Below are 21,322 nucleotides of genomic sequence, written 5' to 3'. Positions count from 1 at the left end.
CATGCATTATAAGGTCCTGACCCAGATCACAGATAGATGTAATAATGCATGACAGGTTGTCCTTTTGAAAGCCCTATGTCCTAAAAGACTCAATGGCGTTCACCTCCAAACGTGACCCCAACATAGCGAATTTCGTCTTAACATGTTTAAAGGTCCTACGCAAAACTGACTCTTGTAAATTTTAAGCCATGTTAAAATGTTATGACCTCCTCAAAAACATAGCCGGAGTTGTTTTTTGTTTCATTCACACATGTTTTAGTAACTTTTTGTTATTAGTCTGTCTACATCTCAAAAGTTCAAAATGCTCTGTTCCACCTTGTGATGTCATGATGTATGAGTTTTCAAGCTAACAGCATCCTCCTTTGTTTAGTAGAGATTGACAATACCAGAGGTGAAATCATCCAGATGATACTAGTGAAGATGTAGTTTAAAAACACAGTGAAGCACTTCCTGCATTACCACATGGAATCGCAAGGCAGAACAATGTTTTCAGTTTGAGAGGAAAAACTCAGACTAAATATGCAGAGTTTGTGTGTTAAACAAGTGTGAATGAAACAAAACACAACTCCAGATATGTTTGTGATTAGAAAACAACAGAAATTCTGAAAATATCCTAAAATGAGCCCTTTAAATGAAACTCTGCTTCTTGCCATGGTGAAATGCAAAAATGACGAGATAGCATAAGAAGTCAGCAGTCCAGTTTCTTTTGCTAAGCCTTTTTAGATTGATTTTGCAGTTTACAAAAAGCAAACTATAAAATAAATGATCTGTATATACTATATAGTTATTATAGTATTACCAAGTACTGAAAAAAAGCGTATCATCTTCAATGACATAATAAGGGTAAATTATATGTTTGGTGAGGACCATCTCTTTAATGGGTCCATATTATGTTATTTTTTAAATTCATGTTTAGTCATCAAAACACACTTGGAGTTGTGTTCTGTTTCATTCACACATTTAACACCCAGACCTGCATATTTAGGTTGTCTTCTTTTCTCAAACAAACAAACAAACAAACAAACAAAAAAACTCCATACACCTTCCTACCTAAAAGGTAAGATGCTAACTTGAAAACTACCACTTTACAACATCACAACAGAGCATTTTGAGCTTTGGAGATGTAAGCAGACTAATAACAGGGATAATAATAAGGATTACTCAAACTCAAAATACAATTCTAGGTATGTTTTTGAGGAGATAACAAAATTATAACATGGCTTAATCTCATAAGGGTCATTTTTTTGTGTAATATTGCCTTGCATTGTTGGTCTCAATGGCATTCACCCACAAACCTGACCCCAACAACGCTCACACGTTTACTTTCACTTTCATCTAAAAAGAAATATGGACCATATAGAATGCAAAGTTGTGAAAAGCCCTAAAAATAGATGAAAGTGTTCCCATACAGATAGCAGCTCCTGTGGTTTCCATGGCATATCTGTGCGTATTGAGATCGCATTATTTATTATGCATGGCAGCGTGTGAGTGCCACATTAAAGATGCAGACCAACAGCACACTCCAAAGACTTTAAAGAGACGCTCCTCACCAAACAAACAAAGATGATTTATAATTTACTATTTCCATATTGCAGAACTGAAAAGAAGATATTATAGTTTTTTTCTAGTACTTGGTAATGAACTATAACATACATCATTATCTGACATTTTGTTCATTGTAAACCACAAAAGTGATACAAAACTGCTTAGTAATAGAAAAGGGACCACTGACAGACTGTTAAAAATGCATGAATTGATCCTGTCTCTTCACAGTGGCATTTCACTCTGACAAGCAGCAAATTTTTATGTACTTGTTTTAAAGGTCCTATATAATGCAAAATGTATTCTTCTGAGCTTTGAGGCATGTTATAATGTTGTTATATAATCAAAAACATACCTGGAGTTATGTTTTTTTGTTTTGTTTTGTTTATTTTTCATTCTCACATGTCTGAGTAAACTTCATTAGTCTATCTACATCTTCTAAGCGGTATTTACTCAGTAGAAACTGGAGATTGCAAGACCAAATTATCCAAATGATTCTAATGAAGGCGTATGGAGTTTAAAAACACAGAGGAGCCCTTCCTGTATGACCACATGACATCACAATATAGATATATTTTCTGTTTGAGAGAAAAACACAGTCATAGTATGCAGGGTTTGTGTGTTAAACATGTGTGAATGAAACAAAACACAACTCCAGGTATGTTTTTGATATGGAAACATTATAACACATCAAAAAATAACATATGGGCCCTCTAATTGTTGAAAAATGGCTACCACCTACAACATTATATAAATTAGTTTGTATGAGGAAGTGGGTGGAGATAGGGAGTAGGTGAAAACAGACATTTTCTAAGCAAATGCAGGAGTAAACTAATAAATGAGAGAACACGATTACAGCATGACTAAAAACTAATGAAACGTGATAATATGTCCCTTGTAAACAGAAGTTAGCCTCAAGGAGATAAAGCAGGATTTATCCACCCAGGTATCTTCTCTGTGAGGGGCAGAGGAAATATTTACTCCTTATTGTAGCGTACAGCTCTCCGTGACCTTATCAACGGTAATCCGGCCGAGAGACTTGCACTGATGATCTTGAGTCAGCAGGACAGTTTTGGCCATGGTTGGAATCGGGAGGTTTCAGGGTGAAATGCCAGCAGCGACAGCAGGCCTGCGGGGCACATAATACCAAAGACTGTTCTGTTTCTGTGGAGGTGAGGTACGCATGCTGGGTGCAGAGATGCCACTGAAGTATAGTACAATCAGCACAGTGGGCTGAGTATACACTGAACTGAGACTCAACTAATACTGTAGAACTCATCATATGGGACTCTCCGCTGATCAAATGCAGTCTAGACATGAGGGAAACTAGTGTAAGTGGTCCAGTTATGTATTTCATTCCAATAAAATATATTCACAGGTATTATACAGAAAATGATATGAAATATTCAACAATGTTTCTTCTTGCACTGGTGCATATGTTCATGTTCATGTTTATGTTTATGTTGATGTCAACCTTCTTGGGAAAAGGTTATTTTCAATTATAATGGATTTGTTTTTGTTTTTTTCCAGACAAAGCACTACTTGTACATTCACCACACTCGCTCTTGGGTAGACTGATGGAAGAGTTGCTACTAACACTGACACCTGCGAACCTCATTCACACACAGGCAAGGTGGTTGAAGTGTTTTGCTGAAGGACACACCAACAGCATGCAGTGGTCCAAACTCATAACAGCCAGTATTAATATCAGTGTACTTGCAAACCTAAAAGCTGCATTTTGTGTATTCCTTCCATTTTCAGGAATGTACAGCTTGCCATCAAAAACACTTTATTAACTCTGGATCAATGCGAAAGGCCCACAGCACACAACCTAGCAAACAAAACCCCAGATGAGCCTCGGTGTTTTCCCTGCGCCTCCTGTCTTAGCCAGCCAAGTGCTAGCTTGTTAGTATTCATCTCTCTCTATAATCTAGTCTGTTAACGTTTGGTGCTGTCTCTCCAAGCGTTTAACCTTGTCAGAGATAGGCTGGGTTCCATTAAAGTCTTCCTGAAAGGGTTGAGCATTACGGGTCTCATTTAGAACCACTTCCATTTTTAATAAACTGCTCACAGCCGCCTAGATCAGATACAGGGATGGTGCACTTAACTATGGCATGGAGATAGATATGCCTCATAATTCATATCTTACCCTAAAGTTACAGAAATGTTTCAGTGCTACGCTAATCATGGATTTTTCCTTGAACAATATAAACACAGTGTTTGTCATTGTGCCCTTTTATGTAGTCTATAATGTCCACCTTGTTTGTACATGGCATCTCCTGTCTGCCAACTGCCCCCGTAACAGCCCCGTTAAACTAGAATCATTGGTCCAAAGCATTTGCCCCACGCATTTTAACATCGCAACTTTACATTTTTATTACTCGCACAAGATCAAGAAGTCCAAATCACATGCTACAATACTAATTTTCACTAAAACATAGTTAAACTTATTATATTTAACCTTTTACTAAAATCTTTCCTAGTTATTTAATTCATTATTATTATTATTATTATTTTAAGTTTATTAGTTTACTTCCTGGTTGGATATGGACGGTAATGTAGGGGTAATTCTACTGTCTAGCAAACAAAAAGGACAAAACCTACACCTAAATTGCACAATAGTTATGATTAGACTAATAAAAATAATAATGGCAACACACTTATTTTGTTAAAGATCCCACGTTACACAATTTCCTGATCTATGTTATAATGTTGTTTCCTTATTACAAACATACCTGGAGTTGTGTTTTACACCATCACTGAAATCATTTGGATTATTTCATTTTTTACAAGATGGAAAAGAGCATTTTGAGCTTTGGAGATGTAACAGTCAAATAAAAGGTTACTCAAACATCTGTGGATGAAACAAAACACAACTCCAGGTATGTTTTTGAGGAGTTAACAACATTATAACATGACTTGAAGCACACAAGAGTCAATTTTGTGTAATATAGGGCCTTTAAATGAATATTTAAACTGCAAAACATGGTGATGAAATATAGGTAGTACTACTTCCAGTATTTTTCTTCTAAATTTTGTGCCACTTGACTATTCTAAAACTATGATATATATTTGCTACAGGTACTATCCCACTAACCCAAGAACTAATCACAAAAACATGAAAGCCTGTCATATACTCTAAGGGGTATTAGCGCATAGAACTACGAGCGAGACCGAAGGAAATTGGTCATAATAATTTGAATGGTTCTTGGGGGTGGAGCTAAGAGAGACATAAGGGTGAAGGGGCATGAGGGGAGGAAGAGGTTAATGGAATCTGGGAAGTAAAAACTACAAGAAAGCAGCTCAAATGGACAGTGGATTGTGGATGTCTATTTAACCAGAGAATCAATACTAAGAGGTTGTGTGCTAGACAGGCCTCTTTCAGGGTCCTTACAAAAGAATATGGGAGACACAATGCAGCTGCAATCTCACTGGAGGTAAAAGTGACAAGAAAAAATAGGCCATTTCTATATAAGTCAAATGAACAATGTATTTATTATCGTCATTTTTGTAAGAGTGACAGTTAATTAATAAATTTAGAGATAACACAAAAGTATATCCAGTTTGTAAAAAATATGTTAAATATTTGACCTTCTTTCTAGTATCAAACTAGTATTCAGTAAAAGTACAATTCTTGACCTAGAGGTATTCCTTAATTAAGTTTTTATTCAACATTTAGTCCCTGACGATAAACTAAATGCATTATTACTGCTTTGTTTTTTTAATTGTGATTAACTGTAAATGTCATTCAAATGATTTAAAGGTGCATTGTGTAACTTTACTGGTGGAGGGCCCGTCAAATCCTTTTCTCCATGGAAATGTTTGTGCTATTTCTGGAATCTTACACAGTATGGTATTAAACCTTTTCTATTTTCATGGCGATCTAACCAGACCAAGTTACTGGTCAGAGGCCCACCTGTAACTGAATAAATATAAGGTAGAGCTGTTTAATGTCATACTGTGGAACATTATAAAATTTAAAAATGGGACTAAGTCATGGGCCAAACTAAATATTTACTGAAAAATTTCAACAACATCCTCATGTTTTGTCTTTCTTTTTCGAGATATGTAATGTTAAACCTTTTCTTATGAAAATAAATGTTTAATAATAATTTTGCATAAACACTGAATCAGAACAAGCATAATATAAAAAATAACAACATTTTAAATAAATAATCTCTCTATAGCCTATTTGTAGCTTTTAAACTCCATTTAAATGTTTTTTTGTTGTTTTGTTTTGTTTTGTTTTTTTCTTCACAAGCCAACAACCAGTCAAAAATAACAACTTGCTTCAATTAAAGTTCAATCTTTAAAACATGAACAGTCAAAAGTCATAAAGAAAACATTTATCCAAGCTCAGTTTGGTAGACTGTGATTTACTCGGATGCACATGGGTCCAAAGCAGATACAAATACTTGGCATCTCTTCTTAGATACAAGTTCATCAAAGTATTAGTATTAGTATTAGTATTAGTATTAGTATTAGTATTAGTATTAGTAGTATTAGGGGTGCATGCGCGAGGTGCAGCTCTAATACATATTTGATATGAGCTCACAGGCCAGATATATTTATATTGCCATCCAAATTTGGCCCCCAGGCCTGTTTCTGACATTATAGGTAGAGCAATGACAAATCCATACAAATGAACAGGTGATGGGCCCTCAATCAAAAAGTTACATAGTACACCTTTAACAAGAAAGGAAAAGCCACAGTTACATACTTCTTTTTAAATTGTAGTATAAATTGCAGTGAAGACTTTATCTTCCAAAGCAATTTTCAAAGTAAACAGTTTGATCTGACCGGGCCTGTGCCCAGTGTAATATATGGAACAATGTTTCTTATTGCTCTGTGACGACTCGCCTTTATGTACAACGTTGTTATAATACCAGACCGCCACATCTCTAACTTCCACTGCTATGTTTCCTCCAGTCATTTACTGTTGAAGGATCAATCTATAAAGTCTCGAGGCTGAAAAATCCATGGGCTTTTGTGGTGTAAGATTAGAACTGTTGGCATAGCAATAAACACTGCTGTTCTGTCTTTTGAATGGTCAAAAGTTCTCAAAATGGCGACCAGGAAAAGAATTTATGTCACTGAAAAGAAGAGAAGAAGATTTATATGTAGAAAGATATATTTTTGTATACATCTCAGATTAGAAGAGGTTATCTGCATAAAAACATTCAAAACTTGGACTTTGTTTCTGTATTAAATGTGGGACAGTGCACATTAATTAAAGGTGCACTATGTAACTTTTTGGTTGAAGGTTCATCACTTGCTTGTTTCTGTGGATATACCATCTCTCTGGCTGGAATGTTCCACAGTATGACATTAAACAGCTCTACTTTATATTTATTAAATTACAGGTGGGTTTATTGCTCAAAATGACCAAGAAAAACAGGCATTATGACTGTAAGTGGGGTCGCCTCTCCACAGATCTGACCTTTAACTTGAAAATGAAAATAGAAAGGCCAGCAGAAAAGTTACACAGTGCACCTTTAACATGTGTTAGAACAGCATTTAAATGTGTCAGAGTTAGCTATATCAACCTTGATGGTCCAATTAAAATGCTCCTTTATACAGATCCCATATGTGAAATGGAAACTAAAAGCCATCTTGGTTTTTCCATAGACTGAACCATTTGATTAAGTCTGACCAGCACAGCTCCGCATGCTCTCTATGACTCACAATTCAGACTGGCTTTTGTTCAGTGTGGGGCAAATATGTGAGGGAGGAAGTGGATTCTAGTGGCAGGCTATTATAGAGCTGTATGGATCAGTTACTGCATAAACAATTTTATAGCTTGTACTGCCTCTGTGAAAAGAGAAGCAGACAAACTTTAATTGGGATCTCCGAGCATCGTCTTAAGCCCCCAAGAGACATTACATAGCAAATAAGGGCAAAAATGGAAGAAGGCTGTATTTTCCTTTTCCGCTACATTGTCTGAGTCCATCTGGCCATCAGTCAAGCCTTATGTTTAGACTTGCTTATACTGCACCTAACTATATATGTATATGCCTGAAAACTGCATGTAACAAGATATTAGGAAGACTTTATTCTCTTTTATCCTATTAATTTACACTAACTAACATGAGTCAATGTTTATACTACATTAGTGGGTATGATTGTATATTACTGGTAGAAAAAATAATTTGCTAAATATTTTCAAATAGTAAACAATTTCCGAGAAGATGAACTGAAATATGAACTGATGAAGTAATACAAGAATCACACATTTCTGAACATGTTTATAGAGGTCTAACTGTAGACAAAACAAGATTTATCTACAAACAGATGGTATTTTTTTCATTGCAGGGGGCATTCTTTTATCTAAATAACTGCAGCCTTTAAGACTTAATACTTCTGCAAACTCAAAATGAGATTTTGCTTAGATTGCAATAGGTCTATATGATAATACTATACTATAACATTTAACACTAACAATTTATACTTTGCAGTGACATGAAATGAATGGAGTGGAACGAATAAATTATGCATTCAACTGTGTTTGTTTTCATTTATATGTTGTCTCTTATATATACAGTAATTGAATTGAGTGAAATTGTAAATGTTAACTTGTGGTTCATACGCTATTTTTTTCTTGGAATTCTGTCATTGTTTAAAAGGTTTAGACTTTATAAGTACCTTTTACTTCAGCCTAAACCCTTTTGGTCATGATCTGTGGGATTGTAATCTATGTTTTGTTTAATTTTGTTTTTGTTTTGTAGTGCTGCAAAATGACCAAATAAACTACAACAACAACTACTACTACTACTACTACTACTACTACTACTACTACTACTACTACTACTTCTACTACTACTACATCATGCTGTGGGTTTTCTACATGTATCTTTATTGGTGGAATATTCAGTAGCTACCATGGTGACACAACATTAGCAAACACAGACCAAATTCTTTTAAGATTTCAAGAAAAACCAAGAAAAAAATACAAACTGGATTTAAACAGAAAATTTATAGGAGCCTGTGACTAATACGAGTGTTCATGGTCCTGTTAAGGAGTTTGACAGAGTTTTCAACAAAACTCAAAAACCGTAGGCTAAGATGACTAGCTTGTGATTGTAATTTTATGTGTGAGAGACTTATTTAAGCGCACAGATCAGCTCACCTGTTGTAGTGCCACCCAAGTCAGCGCTTTCTGGTCAGACTGTGTTAAAATAAGATTAAAGTCTAACTTGAGTAACAGAGCTTCAGACAGAGTAGTGCGTTCAGTTAGCACCGCACCCACAAGAAATGTTGATGACATCAGCGGTAAAGTATCAGGCGAGCATTACTGTGATATTAAAGAATATAAATGAGCTCTACATTCTTAACCCCAGTGATACAAACAAAGCATAAATATGTAAAATATGTGTATATCATTTTGGCTGCAGGCTGTTGCTGCTGTTTTTAAATGAAGGAACTCACTTTTGTTCTGAGCCTGATCCAATCCATTTACATTGTGATGACGTATTTCCCACAAATCCATCTTTGTCATTCTCCCTGTATCACATTTATTCTGTGCTATCCATCCACCTTGGAATTTATTTGATTAATGACTGGGTGACACGTTAAATTCATGTTATCCATCCTTCCTCTGCTGCTCTGTTGTGGTTGTTTTGTGCAGTAGTAACCCAGCATTATAGTGACACTTAGTGGCGGAAGGGTAAAGTGCGTCCATTTCAGCACCATGGACAGTGCCAGAGTCCAGGAGCACGAACTAATGGACCGTTTCAGCTCGTTCATGAGCTGCATTTATGATCGCACATAAACTGGATTATAACCTACTTTAATAACCTGTTCAATATTTAATTTAGCGCTCTCACAAGGAGGTGCCAGACTAATGTACAGATTTCCACAAAACAATTTATTATTGGCAACTTAAGGCAACTTGGAAATAGGGAATATTTTCAAAAAGTGAAAGATGATTTAGGACAAAATACATGGTGTGTGTTCTGCTTGCATATGTTTGAATGTAGGCTGGTGTTTCCCAGCCACGGGTACAGGACTGGGAATAGTTTCAGCTTTTAAAGGGCCCATATTATATAATTTTCTGATATATGTTATGATGTTGTTTCCTCATCAAAATATACCTGTAGTTGTGTTTTGTTTCATTCACATATGTATAATAAACAAACACAGAATTTTTAGAATACTTAAATACTCTCAAACAGAAAACACCTTGTGATGCCATGTGGTAATATATGAAGTCCTCCATTGTTTTTCTCCAAATCTATTCACCTGCATTACAATCATTTGGATAATTTCAGCCATAGATGTCTACTGAAAAACATGTAGCTATTCTATTGTTGTCCCTCTGAAGATGAACCTTTTTGTAAAGGAGTTATCCGCTAATATCAGTGGCCTTTGAGGACTAACTGAGAGAGTGGAATATGCAGCATGCCCAGAGTTTGATTAGGCCCAAGGCTCAGCAGGGGATTCACACACTGCCAACAATCAATGAGCAAACCACCAAGCATGCCAATCACTTGTATTGGTTTCTCCGGCTTTTGTGTTATCGCCTGAATCATCGCGCACCAATATAGCACCACCATTTGTGTCGTTTTGTAAATCAGAAACAACAGACATGTCAGTTTGGCCCTGATGTCTGTGATTACAATCCTCAACTTATCTGAAGAAGCTTGTCCCTCTTTATACTTCACTGTATGAAGTCAGTGAGAGGGGTAATTTAGAGTCCCATATGGCATGTGATGAGGCCTTCTATTATCAGGTCTCTTTTTTGTCTGGGATGTTCCGTTCCACAATATGGCATTAAACAAATCTGCTGTTGTGTATTTTATTCCTAATAATGTCTTGAGTGGAGTTGCTTCTCCACAGACCTGTCCTGTAACATGGTGTAATGTTACCTGCTGGAGACAGATTAAAGGTTAGGTTAAATACCATACTTTGATTTTAGGGAAACCAATAGCATCTCCATGCACAAACCTCCATCTGACAAGTTACATAGTGCACCTTTAAACAGTCACTTCCCAGGAAACTACTCTATTGTGGGCACTACTCAATTTATATAAGCCCCCATGAAACATCTCTGTCTCCATAGTAACCAAAAAAGAAGCGCACAGCAGCCACCTAATGGTAATATAACCTCATTACATTTCAATCATAGAACTACTTTTCAGGTTAGAATTAGTCTAAATACAGTAAATACAACTGAAGACATAACACAATGACAGGCAGCACCAGTCTACTGAAAAGTACAATTTATTTTGCACCATCCCCACAAAAAATATCGGTGCAAAAACATAAATCCCAGTTACAACATCAGTGACAGTGCATCTCAGGAAGATAGCAATGCTCAAAATAAAAAGTACAAAAACAAAAAATATTAACTACAACAAAATATCAACACCAGTAAAACAAAACAGCTTGGGATAAAATCGTAGCAGATGCTTAGAAACAACTTTAAAAGACAGAAGCAGCTGACAAAGAAAAGCACAGAACACAAAATTGCTTCATTTTATACAAACAAGTTCATAATCATTCTTTGAAGACACAACAGCAATGGTACAGACAAGTCTAAATGTTTAAACCCAATACCACGGCATTGTAAAACGACAAAGCGAATTAAGTAATAAATACCAGTGAAAGCACCGTTAAAGCTGAAATGTGTTAATTGTGAACATGTAAAAAATCTGATAAACATAATTACATCCAGAGACTCCAATCCATAAAACATACATTTTTTGCTTTAGATCGATGATTGGTACAAATCAGCTTTCACAGGTAGCCCGTCCACCCTCATAATGTCTTAAGTGTCTCTAAAATCACCTCAAAGTGATACAGTGTAAAAAATAAAACATCTGTGTGACCATCGCAGCCCGTACAGCAGAAAACCATCAAAACTGCTTGGGTCTACAAACTTAAAATTCCCAGTTCAAAAGTTCTGGGCTGGTATGGGAAAGTGTCAAATAAAAGTGGAAACATTTATACAAAAATCACAACAAAAGCATGCTAAACCTTTAGAGACAACACATTAATGCTCATATACAGCTCACAGACATTCGCGTGGTTGTTCGGCCGCCATTTTGGCTCAAACTTGTAATCAGAGACGCCTGATGTGTTCTCTGGGGCAGTGGTGTGGTAGTGTGTTGAAGGTGCAACTGCTTTGTAAAGATAGCCCCATTAGGACAGCACAGGTTTATGTAAGAGTTAGAATCACACACAGAGGTGGGCGACATTGACAAAAAAAGAATATTATGATATATATTTTTTGTATTCTCAATAACTGATCATTCTGACAATAATTTAACAACCAGGAATGCGCTAAAATGTGCCTGAAATAGTGCAGTAATATCACTAGAAGATCAGCTCTTTTTTCTTTCTTTTTGCTGTCATTTTCAATAGACTTAAGAATATTGACCTTGATAAGCACAATATTATAATTTTACATATGTCCAGAACACAAAATTATGAAATTATCTTTAAAGAAAAAAAAATATTTGCTGTATCTCCCACCTCTACTCACACATCACCATATCTCCAACTGGTCACCATTTAATTAATATAGATCATGTGACCTTTTGATGAAATATGTTTACAATCCTAGACTTTGTTTTACACTAACTAAAAATCTAAAATCCACAATCTAAAATATATATCTAAAACTAAAGCCACACAGCCAGAGCTTTTTGATGCTATAGGCCAAACTCTACCTTTCCATTTGCCCATAACTGTATGTTACATGTGGCAAATGAAATTATTCTTTGTGCAATTCCTGCTCCTACAATGATCTACCTATTCATTATTATACAGTTTATATGGCTTCTGCACATGAATGGCTCCTCTTCCCTTTTTTTCCTTTTGTGTAATACTTAAGAACAGTTTTAAGGCCATAGAATTTAAAAGATAAAATCCCAAACCTTACTTCTTGGGTGTAAAATATAATGCATTATTGGTTTGATTTTAAAAAAGCAACAAGAGAACTTCATGGACAATATTATATGTAGGAAACTGGAAACTTAAATGGTCATGGTAACCCACCTTTAGTTTTTATTCTGTTTCTGGAGTGGGCAGATCAACACTTACAAGGCGTATATGAAAAGCATTGACTTTGTTTCCAGGCTAACTCTTCTTGGGGGTCACTGTGGACTTTGGTGCTGTTTTGGATGCAGTGGCTGAGGCAGAGGAGGAGGTCGATGAAGATGAGGACGAAGAAGATGAGCTCCATCGTGTCTCCACACCTGTACTCGTCATCTTCAGCTTGCGGCGCTTTGCGAGAGGGGCATTGTCCACACTTTTCAGAAAGAAGCCCTCTCTCTTACCGCGGTTAAAAGCCTACCAGGGGTTTACCAAAAGAAAACAAAAGGTGAGACTTAGGCCTGTAATAAAAATGATTATATCGACTTATCGTTCAACATATGATGGACGGAACAGTATATTTTTATATTTATCGTGTGAACTTTTTCTTTGCAGTACTGGGAATTTTTTGGATATTTTTTGGCTATATGAAAAGATATGGGCTGTAGGAGGTTGAATGACTCATACCAGAGGAAATGTTACTAAGTGTTTCAATTTATTTACTGCAGCTTATTATTTCCATTGAAAAAATAATTGCCCACCCCTGCTATAAACAGTAATCATTAGGGCTGTAGTCAAAGAAATTCTAGATCAACTAAAGACATGTTGGCTAAAAGAGGACAAAAGATTGCAAAAGTTCTAAGAATTATGCCGCTATATGATATTAACTGATATAATGGTTATATAGGATATAAGAACTCTTTTATTCCTACTGCTCTTGACATTGGCATTATCAGTCACTCTAATCTGTATTTTATCTAGCTATTTGTGTTATGTATGATCTACATGTGTTGTGTACTACTTCTGCAGACCAAATTACCGTCAGGGATAATAAAGACTCCTTGATATGAATTTGACCATGAGACTTGAGTAGTCATGATATGTGGGAATACAACAGGGTCAGATGGGCTAGTTTAATTATGGATAGTAGGCAGGCTGAAATGATAATTCACTGCTGCTGTTGTCTCCAACAATTCTTATAATCTAAATAAAATAATTAATTGACTAATAAAAATCTTGGTCTACTAAGACATCATCAACAATTAAATTGACTAAACAACTAAAAGGTATCGTAATTTCTGGACTATAAGCTGTTACCTTTTTCTCACACTTTGAACCCTGCGGCTTATACAATGCTGCGGCTATTATATGAATGGAATATTTCTTTGGCACATTGTCCATTCATATATACATGGTCTATGGTTTGGCAACAAAGTGGATGAGCGCTGCTGTCTGCACGGTCAACATGCAGTTGCAACACAGTGCTGTTGTCAGCACAAATATTGGCGTGTGAGATTAACATTGGTGAGCGTGACACGTCTTACCTGTATGCGTTAAATCAGGTGAGTGTGTAAATGACAAGAGGTAACGTCTCAAACTTCAATTGCCGGACACCCACTCATACCTGATCGATACAACCTATCTAGCCCCTGTGCAAGTCAGAAATGTGCTGAAATCCCTACAAGACTACTACATGATCCCAGACAGGACAGCGGCTCTTTCTGCAGGAGTCATGCGCCATAGAGCACGGAGAGAGACGGAGGTGATGCACCAAGGAAGATGCTAGTTTGACTGTGTTTTGAACAGTTATTTTGTGCTTTGTACACACCCTCCTTATGGAAAATACACAAAGAAATTTATATCACGCAGCTTTTAAATTAAAGGCAACTGATCTGGCTGCACGTAAGCTCGGCATCAGTTAGTCGATGGTGAGATGTTGGCCATGGCAGCACGACAAACTGACTCAATGCAAAAAGATGACAAAAGCTTTCGGGAAAGAAAAACAAATGGCTCTAACTTGAAGAAGTTCTTGAAGAGGTGGACACCTGCGGCTTATAGACAGGTGCGGCAAATATATATCCTTATATTCAGGTGCGCTCAATAGTCCGGAAATTATGGTATATAGTCCTAGTAATCATTAAACTTTAACAAAACCAGCAGCAGTACCTTGTAAGTGGCATTGACGTAGGTGCGTACGGTTGGTCCACTGGACTCTAGCACATCTGGAGTGCACAGAGGTGTGGTGGACATGGACGCTCCTCCCTGCAGCCAGCTGTTCTCCTTCAGATCAGACAGTTTGAGACGCCTCTCAGGGTCCACTGTCAACAGACCTGCAATACAAACAGAAGAATTTAACAACAACTACTGCACATCAAGCCCACTTTGGTCTTTCCTAAATACCAGAGGAGCACGATTTTGAAAACTGGTATTGTAAGAAGATTTAAATAAAAGAATCCCATAGGTTTGTAGAGGTCTAAAAACTAGAGACTAATGTTTTATTGTTTATCGTGAACTTTCTATTATGGTATATAAATAATTGTAGTCTTCGCGATTTGATAATTGTACTAACTCTAATTTCACTTTTGAATTTGATTATGATACTGCTGCCCTACTAAATAGGACAAACTGTCCTAATTTAAGATACCTTTGACAAGTTCTTTAGCGTCATCTGAGACCCCTTTCCAGGCCTCTCCCTCCAATGAGAAGTCCCCTTCTTTTATCTTCTGCATGATGTCAGCTGCATATGACGATGTCATGCCTCTCTGGCTGCTCTGAAATGGCACTTGGCCCGACAGCATTGTGTACTGAAAACAGACAAAACACACAGATAGAATCGCAGATACTTGCTACTGTACTGAACACTCAGAGTAAATACATGGGTGTTTCATTGTAAATAACTGTGTTATATCTTCAGTATGTTGCATTGTTGGTTGAAGTCTACAAATTAGCTCTGACCTAGATGGAGTTATGGACATGGCACTGGTTCCACTCTAAACTGCAACAATGTTTCTGTCACTGTCAAATAAACATGAAAATTAATCAAAAATAAATAAATTACCAGAATGACCCCAAGGCTCCAGAGGTCACAGGCTTTATCATAGCCCGCACTCTCAAAAAGTTCTGGTGCGGCATACTGCAGCGTGAAGCAGGGAGTTTGTAGAGGAGCGCTCCCTGCTGGACAAAGGCGAGCAAAGCCAAAGTCTATCACTTTGAGCACTGAGTCCTCTGCCTCATCAGCAAAGAGGATGTTCTGGAAAAAAAATACAAACATATTGCATGTCAGTCATTTAAAATTAATTGTGTATTGAGTATTGTGTTATTTTGGAGGAGCTATTATGAAATTCAACGCACAAAACAGATCTGGATCCGATGAGAATGTCAAATAAATTATTGCTTTCATATGAAATAATTATACAGCCAAGGTGTCTGGCACTAACAAGAACAACTGAGGGAAATTGTGAATACTATATACTGAGCAAGAAGAACTCCTGAAAAACTGCACTCTTTGTTGGCATTGTAAGAGAAGGAAATTAAAATCAACTCATCTTGTGCTAATTCTTAATGGATCACTGTTTTTTATCAGGAATCAATTGATATTCTTAAAGCATCATCATAAATCCCTACTAAACATTATGTGATTCACTGTATAGTCCAGACCATGTGAAAGGTTACCTCTGGTTTGAGGTCTCTGTGCACAACTCCTGCTTCATGCATGAAGCTCACAGCTGAGACCAGGCTCTGTAACAGCTGACTGGCCTCAGCTTCACCAAACAGTTTCTTTCTCTTTATTCTCTCCAGCAGCTCTCCACCTTTGAGAAGCTCCATCACTAAATAGGTGTGAAACTTTAGGAGAAGACAGAACATGTAAATCCAAAGTAACGTAGTATAACAAAGAAAATATAACTGCTTAATTTAAACAACATTATACACAGTAAAGAGTCGTACCTGGTCTGTGTAGACCTCGTGCAATGTGACAATGTTGGGGTGAGATTCACACTGCCTCAAAGCAGCTATCTCCCTCTGGGTGTTTGCCTCCATTCTAATGATGCATACAGACATGATAAATGAAAACAGAAGAACAGCACTAGTCAGCTAAGCACAGAGAGTCACAAAAATAGTGTGCAGTCATCATGATTCACCATCGACTCACCTGCGACTGACAATCTTCACAGCATACTCGTTGCCAGTCTGCTTATGTCTGCACTTTCTGCATACGGAGAAACTACCCTCACCCAAGGGTGGCCCCAGAAGACACAACTCGTAGTTCACAAAAAATGGGGACTCCTGGAAGAAGAACATTGTTCACAGACAATATATAAATACTAAAGCAATTACCTGGAAAATGCGCCGTGTGTAATGCTTGTACATATTTTATGTTTGAAAGCACTTTGTACTTTGCTTTGAAAAGCGCTTTAGAAATAAAGACATTTCTTTTTAAAGAGATCACTTGGGGTTAAGAAAAAATACATAAATCTAATCTATAAAAGATTACACTTGCAAAGAGATAGTAGCATATATCATTTGTATAAATTACATAAAATATACAAGATAAGTGGAAAACATGAAATGGTTATCTCAAATCATAGTGATGATACATAATGACATATACAATGTAAAACCAGTGACACTTTTACCCGCAGCATTGCACTTCTTTGTACAGAGGCAGAGCCGGGTCGATCAGCACCGATCTGAGTTTGTACGAAGTCTCCCATGACTGCGTTTTTATTGAACAGGACTGATGGAGCAACAAATGAGTAGCCCTGAGGACAAAGAGAACAGATGCTAGGTATGCAGGAAAAAGTACACATATATTACACTGACATGTGTACAGAATACAAAGTTCTACACTTTATTTTATAAAGCTATGGAAAGTGTGCAATTTATCCACAACTACTTGTGCCAATGCAAGTAGCATTATAGCAACTTAAAAAGGCCGTGGTCCAACTAGAGATGCGCGGATGGGCTATTTTTTCATCCGCAACCGCGACACAAAACTCATCATCCGCCCGCTATCCATTTTGCACCGAAGGTTTTCAAAACTGCACCCGCCCGCCATCCGCCGATTGATTTTAGATTTTAGAACAATCATACAGCAAACAAACTAAGGAGCCTCGATAAAAATGCAAACTCTATAGCTCATTCATTCCAAAATTCGCTCAGCGTGTATGTTCGCATTCTTAATTGTCCGCAACAAGCCCAAACTTACCTGGTTTTCTTGGGCAGCTAATTAACTGACAACGTTTTCCGACTAGGCTGTTTTTGAACCTTCTTGCCTTCGTGTTGGATGTTGTTACATTCTGCCATTGCTCAATGTTATTTCAAAGTCATAGCCTCACTCCATCGGTCTTTCTTTAAGTTTTAAATACCCAGAGTGGCAGTCTACGCTATAATGTCTGCGTGTTTTAAAATATATCTGATATCGAAACAAAAAAAAATGCATAACTAAATAAATATGGCCCTATAGCCACTTACGTGTTGGCAAACAGCTGAAATAAATTAGAAATAATAAAATAAACTGCATATAATATGTGCCTCGTAAACCTTAGGCATCAATAACCCGACACAACCTTAACCTTCAGAACATAAAAACGAGGTCAAATGGGCTAATTAAGGACATGACGTACACTTCATACTACAAGCATAGGCAATGAGACTCGTCTTTTCAGATGTACATAACAATACTAACAATAACTTTTTTTTTTTTTTTTTAGTAGTTAAACCGCCACCCGCCCGAATTTAATTAAAATATAATTTTTCGTCACGTCATCCGCCCGACCCGCGGATTAACCGCGGATACCGCGGTTGTAACCGCAATCCGCGCATCTCTAGGTCCAACACACACTATAGTAAATTGCATTCACTTATACCGTTGGACAATTAGAGAGATGAAGAAGAGAGCACTTATGTTGCCATGTCTAACCTGGAAAAGGCGGTCTGTGCTGGGCGGGGTGCTGGCCGGAGAATACACAGGGTCCATTCCTGTAAATTCTTCAGCAAAGTTCCCCACATCCAGCTCACTTTTCAGCTCTGGTTTGAATGGACTTGGCACCTTCTTCTGTGCTAGGTCAGACCAGTTAAGACCCTGTTTAAAAAACACTGGAGATATAAACGGTGCCTCTAATTGTTGCATGCCTGATATCGCAGTGTAATAAAACCTTAAAGAATGGATGTGCTTTAATGTCTTCAGCCCCTCTTGGCCCAGCGCCTAATCTTCTGTGAGGGTCTTTAACCAATAACTTCTTCAACAGGTCCTGGGCAGTCGCTCCGATCATAGAAGGAAATGGAGGGTCACATCGGAGAATACGTCTTAAAACAAAAATATAACAGTCAGCAACAAAAACACAGCAGAAGTAAAATAAAAACATAAAAACAAAGTGCCCTCACTTTGAAACTTCGCTTTGGGAGTTTCTTTCTCCCTCCAGGGTAAAAGGAGATGCTCCCGTCAGCAGTTCAAACATTAAGATCCCAAGACTCCACCAATCTACAGACTAGAGAAGGAAAGGTAAGAATAAGCAGTATTTCATAGTATATTTTATACATGTTTTTTCAAACTTACCTTTCCATGGCCAGTCTTCCCTCTGATGATTTCAGGAGCCATATATTCTATAGTGCCACAAAAGGAATACGTCCTTTCCCTCTATATAAAACAAACATTACAATTAAATCACATATAATATTGATTTTAAATATTATTATTATTATGCGCTACAAACCTCTTCATTCAAAAACTCTTTGCTGAGCCCAAAATCTGTCAATACTATATGGCCTTCACTGTCCAAAAGAATATTTTCCAGTTTGATGTCTCTATATACAATGCCAAGCTGTAAACAACATACAGTTCAAACAATGTTAAAATGTTAATGTTTGATCATTGGTCAGTAAGAGAGTACACTTTAATACTCCACCTTGTGTAGATGCTCAAGTGCCAATATGATTTCCCCAATGTAAATTCGGACTGCCTCCTCAGAAAAGTGATCACGCTGGTAAAGATGGGTAAACATCTCTCCACCACTTACATAGTCTGAAGTCAAATAGACACAAGGCATTTTAAATACAGCTGGCGTAAGTTAAGAAGTACTGTATTGCTCTTTGAGAGAAATAAATTCCGAAACTGCTAACCTGCATTAATGAAAGCTTATTTTCATACACAAGTAAACATATATTCACCAAGAATGAGGTGCAGTTTGCTCTGAGTCTGAAAGGCATAGTGTAATGTGACCAAGAAGGGGGACTGTCGGATGTGCTCCAGCACCTGCCTCTCAGTGCGAGTGTGTTCTGTTGTTTTGGCCTTTTGAACAATGGCGGCTTTTTTCAGCACCTGCAATAGTAAAGGAAATGTGTCATTTTATTTTTTCTAATTATAATTTTATAATAAATAATAAATAATAGGTAGGTAAATAATAGTCATTTGAAGAATAGAGCATATTGTAGTTATAAATGTTTAATAACATTGTTTGAATGTTAAAATACAGTGAAAGGTGGTGTGAACATAGCGGCTACAAAAATAGGCATCAAAAAGACAAAACGGTAAAAATAGTCTTTCATTCATTCCCTTACCTTCATAGCGTAAAGCTGCCCCACATCATGGCCACTGTTCTTCCTGACCAAAAATACCTTCCCATAAGCTGAAAATGTGAACATAACTTTACATTTGTTGTTAACATTTATTTATTGTATTTAGTGCTGCAGATACTAAAATTAATTGTGTTCATGTTCTAATAACGTTGTCCACTAACCTCCAGTCCCCAACACTTTGAGCAGTTCAAAGTTCTCCATGCTGACCTTCTCAGTGTGGCCTGTAAGGTTTGCTGAAGTAAAAAAAAAAAAAGAAAAAAAGAAAAGACTTTGAAATAAAAATGTCTCAGGAGCTTGTTAGCATACATACTTACCATCAGTGATCTGATGCTTGACAGTGGAGGGTTTTTCATTTGTTTGTGAATCAGAGTCATCACTGCTTTCAGATACGTCTCCAGGCATAACTTACAAAAATGTAATTACAGCCAAAAATGGAAATCTAAACTGGGCTAAAATGCAGGCTATAGTGGCATTTAAACATGAAGATTTAAACCCCTAAATAAGATAGTGCACATTTGGGCTCTTCACAGTGCATGGCGCTTGTGGGACAGATGTGTGGTCCAAATCCTCATGTCTCGCTGTTAATCCTCTGTCATGGGGCATCCTGTTGTTGTACTATGTTTACAAACATCTACGATTTGCAGTTATCGATGGGAATGATTTTAATGTCCGCTTGTGCCACTGATAAATAACTACGCAAGTTGACAGTGTACCTACTTTGTTATAAACACTACACTGCTCGGTTTAGCGTTAGCAACAACACATTAGAGTAAAATATCGCGAAGGTATTCTTTAGTTATTATTAGCACTAATGGTTTGTCTATTTGCAGGCAATCGTTTAGTCAAAGATACAGTTATTTCGCCATTCCACCGGAGCAACAGGACAGGTTACATCGTTTGCGGCAGTAGTAGTAGTTGATTGCAAAGTAGTAGCTAGCAAAGCCTCTGCAAGTCAAACTTTGAACGCTAGCTACGCTAATGTTTTACTGTTTAAATACCATCGAGCAGACAGGGCTCATACACAGGTCATGTTCTTTCGGGATCTTCAGTGCCTTCGTCTATACTAGTTTCCCTTTAGCTCATAATCGAGATCTAGAGCTATTATTTTTATCAGCTGATAGCTTGGTGCTAACACCGGATGCTTTCAACACAGCCTGGTCTACGCTGGTCACATGACTCTGAAAGTGGGTGGGGCGAGGAGGAAAGTTCAAATAGGGCCAGATGTTTCATTTTAACTTTTATTAACATGGTCCAGCTCTCTCTCTCTCTCTATATATATATATATGTTTTGAGTCCAAGCAGGATTAGAGAAGAACACTCATTATTCTTTGCATTTTCCCCATGTTCTTGTTTATGATGGTTTGATTTTTGTAAAACCACAACATACAAA

General features: G+C 37.1%; 1 protein-coding gene across 1 annotated transcript; it reads right to left on the bottom strand.

Moving 5' to 3' along the window:
* Window positions 1-10,743: 10,743 nt before the first annotated feature.
* Window positions 10,744-21,122, bottom strand: rps6ka4 (ribosomal protein S6 kinase, polypeptide 4). Its single transcript, XM_020930304.2, has 18 exons — window positions 20,247-21,122; window positions 20,094-20,165; window positions 19,915-19,982; window positions 19,525-19,675; window positions 19,263-19,378; window positions 19,071-19,178; window positions 18,914-18,994; window positions 18,742-18,845; window positions 18,513-18,663; window positions 18,278-18,439; window positions 16,992-17,117; window positions 16,508-16,641; window positions 16,303-16,396; window positions 16,030-16,200; window positions 15,416-15,607; window positions 15,002-15,161; window positions 14,524-14,687; window positions 10,744-12,834 (listed from the first exon to the last, which is right to left on the bottom strand). Exons 1-18 carry the CDS (start codon window positions 20,332-20,334, stop codon window positions 12,622-12,624), a joined length of 2,355 nt encoding a protein of 784 aa, XP_020785963.1. The 5' UTR covers window positions 20,335-21,122; the 3' UTR covers window positions 10,744-12,621.
* Window positions 21,123-21,322: the final 200 nt, after the last annotated feature.

The sequence above is a fragment of the Boleophthalmus pectinirostris genome, unplaced genomic scaffold (assembly GCF_026225935.1).
Source record: "Boleophthalmus pectinirostris isolate CB_2022bp ecotype Guang Dong unplaced genomic scaffold, ASM2622593v1 HiC_scaffold_12, whole genome shotgun sequence".
Lineage (NCBI taxonomy): Eukaryota > Metazoa > Chordata > Actinopteri > Gobiiformes > Gobiidae > Boleophthalmus > Boleophthalmus pectinirostris.
This window is presented reverse-complemented; position numbering and strand designations above follow the sequence as displayed.